This window comes from Tripterygium wilfordii, chromosome 6 (assembly GCF_013401445.1).
Source record: "Tripterygium wilfordii isolate XIE 37 chromosome 6, ASM1340144v1, whole genome shotgun sequence".
Taxonomy (NCBI): Eukaryota; Viridiplantae; Streptophyta; class Magnoliopsida; order Celastrales; family Celastraceae; genus Tripterygium; species Tripterygium wilfordii.
The window spans coordinates 11,884,235-11,900,510 of record NC_052237.1 but is presented as its reverse complement, the minus strand read 5'-3'; the positions used below and the strand labels follow the sequence as shown (position 1 = coordinate 11,900,510).

General features: G+C 39.0%; 2 protein-coding genes and 1 pseudogene across 3 annotated transcripts; 1 reads left to right on the top strand and 2 right to left on the bottom strand.

Annotated features, from left to right (window-relative positions):
- Positions 1-571: 571 nt before the first annotated feature.
- Positions 572-2,901, bottom strand: LOC119999678 (mannan endo-1,4-beta-mannosidase 7-like). The gene is made up of 5 exons (XM_038847382.1): positions 2,401-2,901; positions 2,122-2,316; positions 1,593-1,715; positions 1,290-1,492; positions 572-1,206 (listed from the first exon to the last, which is right to left on the bottom strand). The coding sequence occupies exons 1-5, from the start codon at positions 2,734-2,736 to the stop codon at positions 804-806; spliced, it is 1,260 nt and encodes a 419-aa protein (XP_038703310.1). The 5' UTR covers positions 2,737-2,901; the 3' UTR covers positions 572-803.
- LOC120000750 lies at positions 2,875-6,361 on the top strand (annotated as a pseudogene).
- A 275-nt stretch (positions 6,362-6,636) lies between these two features.
- Positions 6,637-14,516, bottom strand: LOC120000368 (auxilin-like protein 1). 2 transcript variants are annotated; one of them, XM_038848428.1, is made up of 9 exons: positions 13,737-14,516; positions 9,348-12,396; positions 9,182-9,248; positions 8,978-9,075; positions 8,812-8,877; positions 8,623-8,712; positions 7,609-7,785; positions 7,225-7,348; positions 6,637-7,049 (listed from the first exon to the last, which is right to left on the bottom strand). In XM_038848428.1, the coding sequence occupies exons 1-8, from the start codon at positions 14,066-14,068 to the stop codon at positions 7,313-7,315; spliced, it is 3,915 nt and encodes a 1,304-aa protein (XP_038704356.1). In that variant the 5' UTR covers positions 14,069-14,516; the 3' UTR covers positions 6,637-7,049; positions 7,225-7,312. The 2 variants fall into 2 exon arrangements, with proteins under 2 accessions (XP_038704356.1, XP_038704355.1); XM_038848427.1 differs by having other exon boundaries at positions 7,239-7,348; positions 13,737-14,515.
- Positions 14,517-16,276: the final 1,760 nt, after the last annotated feature.

The window sequence follows — 16,276 nt, the reverse complement described above, 5'->3', positions numbered from 1 at the left end:
TGATTGCACAATATATAGTCTAATCTTTTTATGCACTCTCGTTAGTTGTTAGTGGTGAGGATGATAACAATAAGTGTTGTCAACAACCCCTCAGCCGAGGTAGTTAAGGCATATACTCGAATTGGGTGGTACGATACCTAAGTTCGAACACTTACTCCTGTTTACCTACCAAAAAAATGAGACCAAGTGTTCTCTTATAGTCTAGTGATGAATCTCTATGTGGCCAAATCGCATGGACTCATAAAGTTCTAAGTCCAATTATAATTTGGAGTAATATTCTTGTAGCCATGCGCTGGACTTTGGCTAAACTTACCCTGTTGTCAATCTTAGAGCATTCCTCCTATCTAAGCATTGAAAATTAATCATCAATCCAAAACCCTAGGCCTAAACTTAGCAATTGGGGTGTCACTCTCACCCTTAAAAGTCCCCAGGCCTTGCATTTTGTGAGTCTGAGGAATTGAAAATATGTAAAGAACAACCCAACAGAATAAAACACACTTTCAAACACTAGAGATAACACCACAATTCATACAACAAAATAACTCCATAGAAGATCCTGTAAAGAACTAGGTTTTAATGAATAACCATGCCTGCCGGCTTTGATTAGTTTCTTGGATAAAAGATTAGCTCTTTAGACAAAGCGAATAAGCTTACTTTCTATGATGAGCATTCTACATATTTGAAACATTATAATGCATCAGTTCTTCAATCTTTCTAGCTATATTGCATCTTTTGTATTTTACCTGAGCTTCACTCAATTTCCTGTATCATTCCCATTGTTCTCTGTCCACCATTCTGCCCTTTTAATCTCCCCTTTCCTGCGTCAACTTCTCCACGTTTCGCAATCTCGCATACATCTTCCGGATCCGGTTAAGCTTTTGTGACTGTTGAGAGACAATGCTAGCTGTTGAAGGGTTCTCACTGAAGATAACCTCATAACCATCCCGGTACGAGTCCATTCCTTCGGTTAAAAGTTGCCAGAACAGGCCACCAGCCGCTGCACCTCCACTGCTAGCTGATGAATAAATTGCAGAGTAGATTTTATCAAAGAGCTCATCCCTTTGGTCATATGGAGAAGTTTTGGCAGATTTTCCAAACTCCGCAAAGAGAACTGGCTTGTTAAGGATGTTCTGCGCATCTTGGATGTGAATGTTGAGCCAATTGTTCAAGAATGAATTCTGGGTTTCGCAGCTCGAGCCAGGTAACCTAACTCATCAAGAAAACAATCAATATCCAGTGAAAAATGGTATGTAACCAAGGTTGGAAGGAAATGTTCTTAGTATTATCACCATTGATCTGGGTACGAGTGAACTGTTGCGAAATCAACACCAGCGATCTGATTGTTGGCAATGAAATCTGTTCCTACTTGGAAGTTTGGGTTGTATTGTTGCTTATCAGCTGATGTCTGTCCATAGAAACCTTCAAGACCCACTTCTAGTAAATGGTTTCCATCAACAGATTTCAAGTAGGATGCCATATCTGTAATCCAAGCCTGCCAAAACATTTACATTTATCAAAATCATTCACCTAAATCTTCTTCTTTTTCTATGCACTCTTATCAGTTTGTATTTGCACTTGCTGGTTTTTCTAACCTGGATAGATTTGCCTGATAGATCAGAGTTGCATCTGGGCTCGTTTATCAGCTCCCATGCCATTATTGTTGGGTCATCTTTGTAAGCAACTCCACTCACACTGTTTCTTCTCATAAGAACAGTCTATCACACAAATATGAACATATATTATTTACACAGATGCGCTCATATTCACTCAGAACTCGTCCTTTATTGTGACCGAGGTACCACCCAGCCCAGTATGCCCTTCGGACAGTTAAGTGGGTGTAAACCTCGGCCGCCACATGCTTATGACATGCAAAATTGTGCCGAAGCTCATGTGGGTGAAAAGGGTTCCAAAACCCTCCCCTTAGTGGGCAAGCCCACGGAACCAGGAAAATCCTAAGGAAATACTCTCAGTCGGGCGGAACTCCCGACCTTACCATCATCCGCCTTAAGCCCTGAGATATAACCAACTGAACTATTGTTGCGTGGTTCTCAGAACTCACTCTGATTATGCGTCTGCCTGCCATTTTGGCTGCACAAAAATGAGAAAGCAACAATCACATACCTTGATGTGGTTCTTGTAGTAGTCCTTGACCACAGAGTTGCTAAAGAATTCATCATCAGAAGAAATGGACTGCCCTTGATTTCTTGCCCAGTTCACATACTGTTTCTTCCCTCCATATTGATCATAATTGTTCACCAGACTCAACACAAGCTTAATCCCATGTCTATTAGCTTCGGATATAGCGAAATCCAACCCCTTCAAGCCAGAGAAAAAGGAATCCCAATAAACGAAATAGACCCAAAAAAAAGTGAAATTAAAATGCATTGATTAATCAATTACCTGGAACATTTGCTCATTATAGGAGCCAGGAGAGTACTGTAGAGGCTGATCTCCACCATCCCCGAAAGCCCAAGCTCTTGCAATGGTGAGGCCGTAGTCTCTGGCTTCTTGAAATACGGAGGTGACCTTGGTTCTCAGAGATGGGTCTGCGGCGAAATACATGAGCCAGTACGCGTTGAACCCATTTGCATAAAATGGGCTCCCATTCAACACAAATTGAACTCCTTGTGTTCTCACAAACCCATCATCTGCTTCTACCAGGTGAAACATCCCCTGCTTTTGAATCAACAGAAGAACAAATAAAAACAGAGTACTCCAATGCCTCTCCATCTCCATCAACGAAATTCTGATCCTGTTTGTCTGTTCTTATAAATGCCTTTATTCGGTGCAATTGTGCTTGCTTGTGTTTAAGGCAAGTTGGGGATAATCCAAATGGACTTTTGAAAAGCTCAGCAAAAACATTTGTCGCCATACATGTCAGTTATTACCCCTCATTTACGTCCACGACTTGTGAGTTTTTGGGTCGGCGAAACTTTATTTCTAACCGATCATGTGATGGCAATTCGGACTCTTATAGCTGGGTGTACAAAAGTCTCTCACTTAACAAGTCACAATACAGTGAGTTGGGCCAAAGCATAGCGTGTACTATAAGAATATTGTTTTAGATGAGAATCGAACTCAAAACATCCTAAATTCATACGCTTTGACCCGAGAAGTTCATCAACTAAATAATCACTTAAATGATTTGAGTTAGCAAAACCAATTCACTAATTAATAAAAAAGGCCAGTAGAGGACACCAGTGTGACAATCCTCTCTGGGCTGCCATCTACAGAGAAGGGAAATGACTTCTTTCTCTGTAATAAACCAACTGGTCTACCACCATTGGCATTTTAAGTTCAGTTCTAATTTTTGTGGATTTGGCAGAATTGCAGTGCACATTTATTAATTTTCTTGTTGAATCGATTGTACATGGAGTACAGTGGTATGGTGTGGGTGGTTCAACTTGTAACTGCCCCGTTTGAGCTGGCAAGTAATGGCCGAAAGTAAGCGACAATTTCAACAAAATTAGCGCACATCATGTCACTCTTCCCATGTCCATACTTGATACATTTCAATTTCAAATGTCACTAGAACACTTAAGTCTTTCGGATGTTTTAAAAAAAAAAAAAAAGTCTTTCGGAAGTTTTAGTAGGGGTAAATCTCGGAACGCCAGAATAGTCCACACCACGTTCACGACAGATAAAATTGAAAGTGGGATAAGTCCACAAAACCAAGAGAGTGATCTCTCACATCTTAGTTTATGGTTTGTTTATCAAATAATGATGTGTAAATAAATTCCACATAGTTAATTTGACACGTAATTAGTTCCATGTGGTTAATTTGATATGTAATTAGTTCCACATCATTGGTCAACAACCAAGTCAACATAAGCTCTTAAGACAAATATACCACATCGGTAAGATTAAGGTTTTCATATGAGTATATATTTGTAAAGCTCACTTTTAAACACCAACTAGACCTTTTTCCTAACTTGGTGAGTTGGATTTAGCTCACTTGTTGGGTTTTAGAGGAACGCACTTGTGAGGGTAATGTAATGATATATTCACGGGAATCAGAACCCCAAAACAAACAATATAATTAATTGTTTGGGGTGTGGATTTCTGATTCCAACCGTAAACATAATTATTTGCTGGGTTTTAGAGTCTCAAACTTGTGAGGGTAATGTAATGATATATTCACGGGAATCAGAACCCCAAAACAAATAATATAATTAATTGTTTAGGGTGTGGATTTCTGATTCCAACCGTAAACATAATTATCAGTGGTATTTTTTTTAAAAAAATATTCAGGACGTAACCGTTGGTGTGAAGGCACCATGCATCTAAAAATGAAATGAGTCGTTTTAAGCAAAGACTAGAGGTTCATGTATGATGGTTTAAGCCCTTCACTTTTGGATATGAAGTCTTTGGGCCGGCCTTTTTAATATATCTGGTTCCCGAGTCTCCTACAATCGGCCCAATGAAAGGATTCATAAAATCAAAATTAATACTTGTGAACAAGAGTGAAAATTAAATTATTGATTTCTGCATGTTTGGTATTTTGAAAACTTCTATACAAACAAGTCATTATATTATTTCAAATGACCCACACTATCTTTGTCTTGCCACACCAATGGACTTCGAGTCAAAAAGACCCTGAGGTATGTATATATATATATATATATATATGTATATGTATATATAGTCTTATCTAAGTACAGTAAGATGTGGATGCTGAATTAAGCTGAGTTTATTTGGTTGGTTTTGGGTAATTTGCAGAATGAAGTGATTAAGCCAACCGTGGATGGAGTTCTGAGCATTATGAAAGCATGTGTTAAGGCAGAAACGGTGCGTAGGCTTGTATTCGCATCCTCTGCTGGAACAGTCAATGCTGAAGAGAAAGGAAGGCCAGTGTATGACGAGAATTGCTGGAGCGATTTGAACTTCGCCCGTACCAAAAAAATGACTGGATGGGTTAATATCCTCTCTCTTTTTTCCCCCTATCTTTGTTACGAGTAGCTCGACCATACAACATATTGCTTCGTGGAGACGACAGTTAAGAGTAGCTCGAAACGACATCGCGTAGAAGGTAGCAATTCATAGAGAATCGTGACGAGCTACTCTTACCAATAGTCTCACAAGAGCATGATGCTATCGTGTTGTCGTGTTCTTCATTTTTGTTTTCCTCTCTTTGTTAAGAGTAACTTCACACGACAAAGAGTAGCCCTACACGACAGGATTTTGCTCTTATAGAGATGACAATTAACAGTAGCGCGAGACAATTTTCTGTGTCTTATTACCTTCTATACGACATCGTATCGAGTAACTTTTAACTGTTGTCTCCACAAGAGCAAGATGTTCTTTGTCGTTTCGAGCTACTCTTAACTCTCGTTTCTATGACATACCTATACATGAGGCCAGGTAGTGGGTCCCACATGAGGGCCCCACCATAGTAGTTCTTGTATTGGCCCAAATAAATTTCTCTCCTTTTGTTTTTGGGGTCCAGATGTATTTTGTGTCAAAGACACTAGCTGAACAAGCGGCATGGACATTTGCTGAGGAGAACAAGCTAGATTTCATCAGCATTATACCAACTCTTCTAGTTGGTCCATTCATCACACCATCAATGCCTCCAAGCCTCATCGCTGCTCTTTCTCCAATCACGGGTGGTCCACTACTTTTTAGGTTAAGGGTCATTGTCCTAGAAGTCACTGTAATTTCCTTTTCCCTTATAGTTTTAATCACATATGTCCAGTTTGTTTACTAGTGTGAGATCTACACATTTTTTTGCATTTGGTAAACATACATGACGACTATGATTAAAACTGCAGTGACTTCTACTGCAATGCCCTCGTCCGCTACTTTCCCTGATCATGCACAGTTTGTCTGTCTTAATTACTACAACCTTCCCTACATCCTACTAACATAATTTTAATTAATTGCGTATGCACAGGCAATGAAGCTCACTATTCAATTATAAAGCAAGGCCAGTTTTTGCACTTGGATGATCTCTGTGAGAGTCACATCTACTTGTTTGAGCATCCACAGGCAAAGGGTCGCTACATTTGCTCCTCACACGAGGCCACAATCCTTGAGCTTGCAAAACTTCTCAGTGAAATACCCTGAATACGACGTCCCTACAAAGTAATTAACTCATTAATTAAGGTCTTTGATCACTTTGTTTTTGATGCTAATTAAGTTATACAATGTTGTTTGGCTTATAATCAGGTTCAAAGATGTGGATGAGGACTTGAAGAGGGTTGTGTTTTCATCTAAGAAGGTTACTGACATGGGTTTCAAGTTCAAGCACAGCTTAGAGGATATGTTTGTTGAAGCCATTGAAACATGCCAAGATAAGGGATTGCTTCCTTCCCCAAAAAAGGTCCCTGTCTCCAATGAAAGCAATGACAAACTAGTCTGATGATGGGTTTCAATTTCTGTTATGAAAATAAAGTTAGGTTGTGGTACTTGTGTAATTATGTTTGTACTAGTTTCAAGCCCGCTGTTATGGAAAAGCCCCCGATGTTAATTAAGAGACTATTTGCTATGTTTGTGCTTCCATGCATTTCTTTTTTTTATTTTTGAAAGCAACCCTTAAAACATGATTGACTCCTCATTTTAGAAAACACGGGAAACCGAAAATCACTTAAAAACAGAAAATGAAAAATTACATTTTCTAAAATTAAAAATAGAAAACACCAAAAACAAAAAAAAAAAAAAAAATTCGAACTTACACAAAGTTTTTTTTTTTTTTCAATTTACATATTTTATATTGGCTGAATCAATATTACTTGTTTATAGCGTGCGGGAGGATTCAAATCTTCAACCAATTCAAATGCTGGTGCATGAAGTTAGCAGAAAGCGGGGTGGAGGAGATCCATGATATTATTGAAGCCCCAAATTCCAGTCTTTCCACAAGCTGCGAATCGTATACATGCTCAGAATGCAATAATGCTTCGTGCACCGGGCTTTATGAGAGATTCCATGCCAATCAGATTAGATGGAATGACAGCATCGGTCAAGATGCTGAAACCATGCCCCTTTAGAGCAGATGTAGGATTTTGCAGGTTGAGTTTCTCCGTGTTCTTCGACTATTTCAGCACTGTTTCCTGAAGAAATTGAGAATGTGTTGAGCAATCATGGATGGGAAGTTCAATGCCAATTGGCATATGAACAAATTTGATTATTACTAAGATCACTTTCAAGACAGTGTCTTAATCGTAGAACATCTTCGACTTGGCATCTCCTTTCATAAGCTACATAAATTAGAAAAAGGAAGCCTACCCTTTTTTCCCTACCTCTATTCTCTTCAGAAATCCTATTCCGTCATCTGTATACTCTTGCATAACGAGAGCGGCCAGAAGGACAATTTCTATCTATCCTCAGCACTGATCTTGTTGTAAGCCTCCTGCAACATTAGAAAAAGAAAACAGTTGCTTCTATCAACACCATAGGGTATATATTAATGAAAGGACTAAATTAGGAGTGACTAGTGACAAAATACGGATTAGAGATGGCGCAAATGTAAGGGGAGAAAATAAGTCGCAACACAAACTTCAAATGGTTTGGTAGATTTTTTGCACTATTTTTGAGTTTCACCATGCATGATGCAGTCTGACTCAGCGATACAGGCATTTATATTAAGGGACACAAAAAGAGGGCACATACCTTCAGAATATCAAAAACCTTCTCACATGTGTACTTCTGTTGTATGCTTGCACCCCGTTGCTGCAACTTGTCAGGATGAACAAAAAGGGTGGCTTTACGGTAAGCTTTCTTCACTGCAGTAGTTGATATTATATATGTTAGAGGAATTGGCTGCCATCCACTATCAGGCCCAAGGATCTGCAATTGAAGAAAAACCAAATGATGGTAAGTGGTGATGTATAAGTTTTACCAATTTACTGCGAACAACTACCACACACTGTCAATGCTGAAAATTTGTGAATTGGGAAATAGGAAAAACAACTGGATGAAAAATTGAAGATCTGTTTATCTATATGAGAAATACAGATCACAAAACTGAGAGAAATTTGAGTAGCCAGATGGCAGGCATCTGTGGCAGTTATTGTAATAGATAATCACGAGAAATAATGTCATTCAACCAGAAAGCTAGGTCTTCCTCATACTACAAAGCAAGAAAATAGGACATTCTTAGTTATCAAGTTAACCCAATTGCAAAAAATTTACAAAGTCATACAATTGTACTTCCATTTAAGCGCAATATCTGATGTCATCAGTTGAGGGTTTCAAGGAGCAGAATGTAAGCAGCAAAGCCAAGAACTTGCAATCAAATTACAGCATTTTTAAGTAAGAGCAAATCTTCTTACAGAGGGAAAGTGGGTATTTTGTTTCATTTACTTACCAAGAGAAATGTGCGAACATGTGGCCTGGAGGTAGAGTTGCATAGGTGCAACGTAGAGGTGTTCAGTTCCTGAGAACAACCTCTCCACATAATATGTTGGGGTAAAGTTTACGCAAATCCTGCCTGTCCAAGACCCTGCCCAGTATGGGAGCCTTGTGCATGGGATTTGCTTACCGTTTCTTATCTTTCTTAGTTACCAAGATAAATCTTTGGTCTACCTAGATTCCAGCCTAAACAGATGTTTTGCTCAAATAACTGGCGTAAATTAGAAGTGGCCTGGAGATACAAGAAGCATAAGTAGAAAAGATTGCACATACATATTGAAGTGTTGAAATCAGGGCTCGCAAGTTCCCCTCTTTCCCACTTGACCATCGCTTCACTTCAGCATCCAGTGCTTCCGCTAATCTCTGCCAATATAAGCAGATGTAAACAGTAAGAAAAAAATATTCCATCCTCCATCAACAACTGCAAACATATCCTTACTTAAATAAGTAGAAGATAATTACATTTCTCTCGGCTTGTTCTTTCTGAGCAAGACGATCACGCATATTCTTCTCTGCGAGAGCTTTCGCCTGAAGGGGGAAAGAATTCAAAAGGGATAAAAAAACATGCAGTGAACTTGCAGCAGAACTATTGTACTAATGTCATATATGAACTAGGTAGGAAGCGTACCGCACGTTCTGCTGTCCTTTGATGCCTTTCCAGCCTAGCCTTACATCGCTGAGTAGATTCACCATTGGTTCCATCAAATTTCTCAGTTGAGTAGGGAACTTCACACAGTAACATATGAATGTTAGACGAAGAGTGGGGAAATTAATCTCCTCGATAATTAAAAAAGAGGAAACAAATCAAAAAGTAAGGTATGATATCTCCTACCACTGTGATTTGCAGAACTTGGAAATCTCGAACTGCTGGAAGAATCTGAGCCTTTATTCTGTGAATCCTGCAATAAATAATAAACACTCTATATTTGCGAGCCACCAAACAAAATACTTCCTAATAACAAGCAAACTGTAGAGTAACTAATGGTTGAGACACTCACATAAAATGGATAGCTCTGTCTCATTCCATTTTCTTTTGAACCGCCAGGAACCTTCTCAGCCGCAACCTTTTCACCACGGTTTCTCGCTTTAAAGGTCTTTTCAGACAATGCTTTTTCTAGGGCACGCTCCCGAGCCTCTGCAGTTGCTCTCTCTACTGCAGAACGTTCGGCTTTAAGTTTGGCTTCCATAGCAGCCTTCTCAGCCGATGACTTCTCATTGGCATCTACAGAAGCTCTCTCTGACTTTTCTCGGGCATCAGCCACTGCTCTTCTACGAGCTTCTGCTGTTGCTCTCTCCACTGCAGCTCTTTCTGCCCTTTCTCGTGCTTCAGCAAAAGCGCGCTCACGAGCTTCACGGATTGCTCTTTCAACAGCTACTCTCTCCTTCTCTCTTTCCCTTTCTTTCCCTTCTTCCATTCTTTTACGGCGTTTCATTTCCAGTTCCACCTTTTTTCGTGAAGTATTCTCAGCCTCCCTCTCATCCATTGTCGGGGTCTTCTGATGATTCTTCTCTTTACTTTGTGTAATTTGGGTGGTTTTGATCTCTTCTGCAGTTTCCTCATCAGCTCTTTCCTTCCCCTCTGATGTACTAAGCAGCTGAGGTGTGTCCACCTTTGTCCCATTATCAACCTGTCTTCCTCCATTAGAAGATTCAAAATTGTTATCCTTGTTTTCCTCATTGATGGCAGGTTTAGACTCCTCCACATCACTGTCACTCCCTCCAGATCGACTGGCTGATGCTTCAGTTTGTTCTCCAGGACCTAGGACTCTTTCAGTTTTGTTTACATATTGTTCAAGGGCCTTATCAGCATCCTTCAAATGCTTTGCTGCCTCATTTGGTTCAAGGGTACATTGCACCTGGCCACTGGTTTCAAAGTTCTCCTTGTTATAGGCATCTATAGTAGCTTTTGACTCCTCTTTATTCTTTTTGGGATGAAAGGGTGTTTTTGTTACTTCCAACATCCTCTCAATCTCTTCATATGCGCGTGCCTCAGCAGTTTCACCAATAGCTTGTATGTATTTTTCATGCCAATGGGATTCTCTAGCTTTGGTTAGCTCCTCATTATCATCCTGCTCACACAAATCATCAGATTCCACAACATTGTTCTCCTGGTCAATTAAGTTCCCTTGAGTGTCATTTTCAATTTCACCAGCTGTCCTCTGATCATTTTCTGATTCTGTTCTCTCAGTTTGTACCCATTCGTTGGTTTGATCCCATCTCTCCTCATTTTCATTTACCTGGATAGCATCTTCAAGTTTTTCCTCATTCTCCCGAGTCTCTTTAGGAGCACTATTATCTTTGATTTCATACACTTCTTCCATTGGCTTTGCACTTTCCTCCCCATTATTGTAAACATTATTTCTGACCTCATTCACCTTCTGCTCATAAACTTGATCTGACTTCTTCTCATTGTACCAATTGGCACCATTCCCTTCCTTATTTTCTTCCAGTTTCCATGCAGCTACATGTGTCTCTGCATCTTCTTTCCGCTCACATGGTTTCTCGTGCGACTTTTCAGTCTCATTAAGGCAAGAAATCACCTTTTGCTTCCTCTCTTTTTCTTTCAGCTCAGGTTTCCTTAACCTACTATTCACTCCTTCATGAGGATCTCTGAGTTTCTTCTCATCTTCTGCAAGATTTTGAAGATCTTTCAAGATATTTTTACACATTTGATTTCCATTTGATGCCTTTACTTTCTGCTCAGATTCTTGTAGCTCTTGAGCATTTCCTAATTTTTCTTTATTTTCTTCCTGATCATGAACCTTTTGAGTTGAATTCAATTTGTTGGCACATTCTTCCAACTCAGAGTTAAATCTTCCTTCAAACCTGTCTAGTTCATGAACATCAACAGATATCGGTATCTTATCACAGTCCTCTGATATCTCAGGGATTTCCATAAGTGTTTTCTTCACCCTTAGTTCAAATTCATTTTGTGATTGAATGTTTTCCTTTCCATTGTTTGCCAGCTCATGCTTCAACAATGTACCTCCATACACATCTGTATTTGCAAGTTCACAAAACTGTTTAGCTGCTTTTACATCTGTTGCTTCCTGCCGATGATCTGCTTGAGCTAACCTGAACTCCTCCCTTTCCATTATTCCAACAGCTCCTGTAGCCACGGTAGGTTTTTCACTGCCTATGAAGCCAGGACTTACTTGGTTTGCTTTGACATTTCGCATTTGCATCCCAACAAAATGATGCAAGGGCTTATCGACTCTTCCACGAACATCTTGAGCCCTCTTATCTTTCGAATTCTTTACTTTACTGTCACATTTCTTAGCTTTCAAGTCATCAAAGCTCAGTTTCACACGATTTTGAAGAGCTTCCTTCTTTCTTTCCATTAATTCTTTCGCAATTTTTATCCTTGCTTGAGCCTCCTCTATAGCCTTTCTAACAGCAGCTGCAGATGCAGCAGCAACTGAATTTGCATCAACTTCCTCATCAAAATAAGGTGGTGAACAATTACCAGAAGCACCTTCAGGAGCATCGCGCCTAGAATCCTCAATCTTTGAAGCCGCCGATCTCTGGAAATGAAACTTATCATTTCCCACACGAGGTGATGCTTCTGAAGGTGGTGGTGCTCTCGAAAGAAGATGACTGAAATCAATTTTAAAAGCATCAAATAACCTCTCATTTGAATTGGATCTCTTACAATTCCCACTTTTAGATGTCTTCTTGGCAGTATCACAAAATCCAGGACCTGAGGTGGCATTCCTGCAAGGACTGCCTTCCATTTTTCCCTCATGGCATTTAACATTAGAACCAGCACCATCTATTACTGCTGGTGTTGACTTGCCTCCTTCAGACATCTGGGAAGGAATTTCATTTATTAAACAAGCAAAGCCAGGAACAGCATGGAGATGAGCAATATGTGTTGTTCCATTTGTCCCCTGCCCAATTCCTTGATTAGTCTTTTGATAGGATACATTGAATTGTTTCACACCATCGAAGGATTGAAAGGAAGCTTCACGTGAGGAAACGTTTTTGTCTTCTGAGAACGTAGAAGGATCTGACTGTTCTGCATAGGATCCTGCCTTTCCCAGAGTCCTACACAAAAATAGAAACCACAAGATAAGCTCACAAGTTGGTTTTTTGAATCCACTTTTGAAGATATGCTTATTTCTACTGACATTGTGAAGGCAATAGAAAGTCGATTATAACAAAGGTACAGTATTTGAACAACATGGTACAAAAAGAGCAACAGTTACAAGGGCCAGCATAAACATTTTAAAGGGTCAGTTTCCAGTCTCCAACACAAAATAATGACCAAATAGCAGGAGGAGAGAACAACTAGATATCCTCAAAGAGAGCACACTTTCTGTCACCCAGTTCTTATGATAAATCTAATCTAAGAAAACTTTTTTCTTTTCCTCCTCTTTTATCAGCAATCCCCCAATTCCAATTGTGATAACTACGAAATTTGGAAGTATTCATAGCCTAAAAAAGTTGACAACCTACCAATGTTTCCTCAAATCTCATATACAATAATACAGTTTGATTGATGCTTTAATGGATCACATCATGAAGAACCAATTAAACGGGGTTTTATATATGCTTTTGTGATCTTCATTAATAACGAGAATAAAGTCACAACTAAGAGGAAATTAAAGCTTGTGTCCTCATAAGGAAGTATCTTTACAAGCCAATAGCACAAAGTGGTCGTCTTGGAGTAATCATCAACTTTGGTAGGCCCTCACAGTACATATATGTGCTCATATCAAATATGATTGTCTAAAACGAAATCTAAATCTACTGGTGACAGATGACATCCTTGCTTTGGCTGAAATTGAGTCCCGAATCATCTACTTGTTCACGAACAAGCCAACTACTGGGCCCCCGAGATCCATTTCTCACATAATAAACAGTTTTTCATGTATTTGATGAAACTTCTATTAAATTCTATGAATCCCTTTAAAAACAAGAATTTTTTTTTTTTTATCAAGAAACATAATCGTCTCCACTCATGTTAATGAAACTAAATAGCTTCCTGATGGATCTCTTCAGTCACAGTTGCAAAACTCTTTTGAGGTGTTCTTTCCATTCTTTCCAGAACTTCCTCAATCAACTAAACAAGGCACCAAAAGTAGAATTCACCGACAGTGCAGCTCATAATATTTACATTAACTCTATGGCCATTCCTTCCAATTCAGTTTCAGGCAGCCATAATATTTTTCCCTAAATTTTCAGACAGAACATAAATGAAGGACTTTTTTCATGGTAAATAATCCCCTTTATTAAATATTGCACAACAATTTTCCTTATTTTACTCCCTTGGTCAAAAAGCAACAGCCTGATTTTTCGCACGCATAAAATGCAGAGTTTCTACTGATCAAGGAAAGGAGGTTAACGTCAGCAACAAGAAGGGAAAAGCCATTAAGTGAACTCACCTAGCTTCCGGAGAAGACTTTCTCACTTTGTTTGGCTTAGCAAACTCTTCATACGACACCGCAGAATCCGAGTCTCCAAAACCGCCAAAAATCGTCGAGTAATCGAGCCTCGAGCTCCGTACAGCCACCGAGACCTTGCCCTCATTCAGCTCCGGCACATCGAGAATCGGAATCGAAGACACGGCGCCAGAGCCACCAAAAATATCTCCGTAATTCTCCACTCGAGAACCGAGCTTGGCCTGCGGACCACTAAAAACGCCGTCGTATACGTTGTAGCCGTTGGAGAGTTTCGTGGTCAGAGAAGCAGAGGAGGCTTGCCGATTATACTCCATTGACTCTCTATGGTTCACACGCTTTCGAAACTAGTTTTTTGTCTTGTTCTTCTTCCTTCCTTCCTCTCCGGTGACTATCTGTCACGGAAAAGAGGAGAGAAGGTCCGGAAACTGAGAGAGAAGTAAATGAGCGGGTATACGACCAGCGAGTCTTGCACCGGCGATTTTGTTGGTTTGGTGAAAAAATACAGCCGATGAGAGTGTAGTAAGGACCGGCGGAGCCGGTGGTTTCAGTACACAATATTCAGTATCCCTTATATCGAAAAGAATTGGCCTCTCTGCTGTCGTTTACATGGGAATATTTCCCTGTTCCAGCTGTTTCGAATCATAGATGCCAAGAGCCACGGACTACAGCTGGTGTTGTGTTGGAGTGCAGGCTGCATATTCTTATAGTTCGCGGATGGGGACATGAAATACAACCCTCTAATTTATGATCGATATTTTATCTTCAATCTTGAGCACGTGTAATAGTCATCGATTATAAATATGTATATAAGACCGATTTAATATTCGACTTGCTAAAATGGAGAACACATGTGATAGTCATCGATTATAAATATATATATATAGGACCGACTTAATATCCCATTGAGTAAAATAGGGATTCAAGCATTTTTCAATAAATATGAGAAAATTAACTTTTGAACCCACAATTCTCTCAAGCATAAACAATTTTGCCAATTGAGCTAACAACCCATCATCCACTATATGTAATAGTTGTGAATAGTGAATTTTTATGGAGTCAAATCATATAGATTTGAAAAATATTAATTTTGATTTTTGTTGGAAGAAATAATGTAACTTTCATTATAGGTGGACAGATCTCATTATCTATCGATATATTATTGTGGTTACATGTTGGATTTTAATTAATTTATCATGTAGTGAAGTGAGAATTTTATGTGCTGGATATGTTGAATTTTCATCAAACTTATCATGTTGTCAAATGAGATATTTATGTGTGTGCGCGCGGACTTGACGACTTTAATTTAGGCGCATATTTTGAATGTTGAAAGAAGTAAGTTTGTATGTGTCATTCGACTTTAAAAAAAGAAAAGAGTTGTGACTTGTGGTCCAATAACGAATATATATAGGTAAATCCAAATATTGTGAATTGAATTCACCGAATCATGTGAAAGCCTAGGAAAATTAAAACGCACCGTTTTGCAAGTTGTCTGTTGGTTGGACCTCTTGATCACTGTTTGAAGTGACAGAGTATCAAACTAATTATATCAAGCTTTTTTTATTCTTTCTTTCCCATCATTACTTCTTCATTTAGTAGATATTAAAGAGAAGATACTTGGTTGTTGTTGTGGATGGTGACCCTACAAAATGATGGTGTCTCAATCTCTTCTTTTAATAGCTTCATTAAGGACGTTTAATTGACAAAAGATGCTCTCTTTTCTCCCACATTATTGCAAGAAAACTACTGTTAGGATTTTGAACATAAGGTTGGTTTGCAAATTCGTTGTGTAAATTAATATTAATTTAACCACATTCGTGATACCCTAGTTGAAAAATCTCTTTGGTGTCAAATCATATAGACTCGAGAGGTATTGAGTTCGGTTCTCACTTGAAGCAATATCGTTGTGTCCACTCATTGGGTTTTTATCCAATTTACCATATTTTGTGGAAAACTTCTATGCACACAAGCATGACGGCTCAAGTTTGGGTCCATAGCGAATGTTGAAAGAGTAAACTTGTATGATATCGTTTTCAATTTAAATAAAATTCAGGAGAAGTGAATGAATTTAAATATAAATAGTTATGTTTTTTTGATTGTTTCTGTTACCATAAATTGCATAATGCGCCTATAAGGAGATAGATTTACAAGACTTTTGCAGATGGACTGAATTGACGAGGGACTGAAGTGGGTAGTCCACTAGACACGAAGTTAAAGAGTGATATATCTGGGAAAGAGAAATTAAAAGAGAAGATGATGATATATCAAAAGCATATCGGGGAAGACAGCTTTCTTATCTGCTTTATGCTGTGGATCTTGAATTGTTTTGCTATCATTACTCCTTCATGACTAGATTGGTTAGATTTCCACCATCATATATGTCTGCGCTGTTATGTAATAAGAGATCTCGGCTTACCGAATGCAAGACTAGGAACTTAGTAAAAAGCTCCTGCACTACTCTCCTTGTTAACATTTCGCAACATGAGCCCAACCCGCTAGGGCTTAGATATTTGGGCTCAACCAAA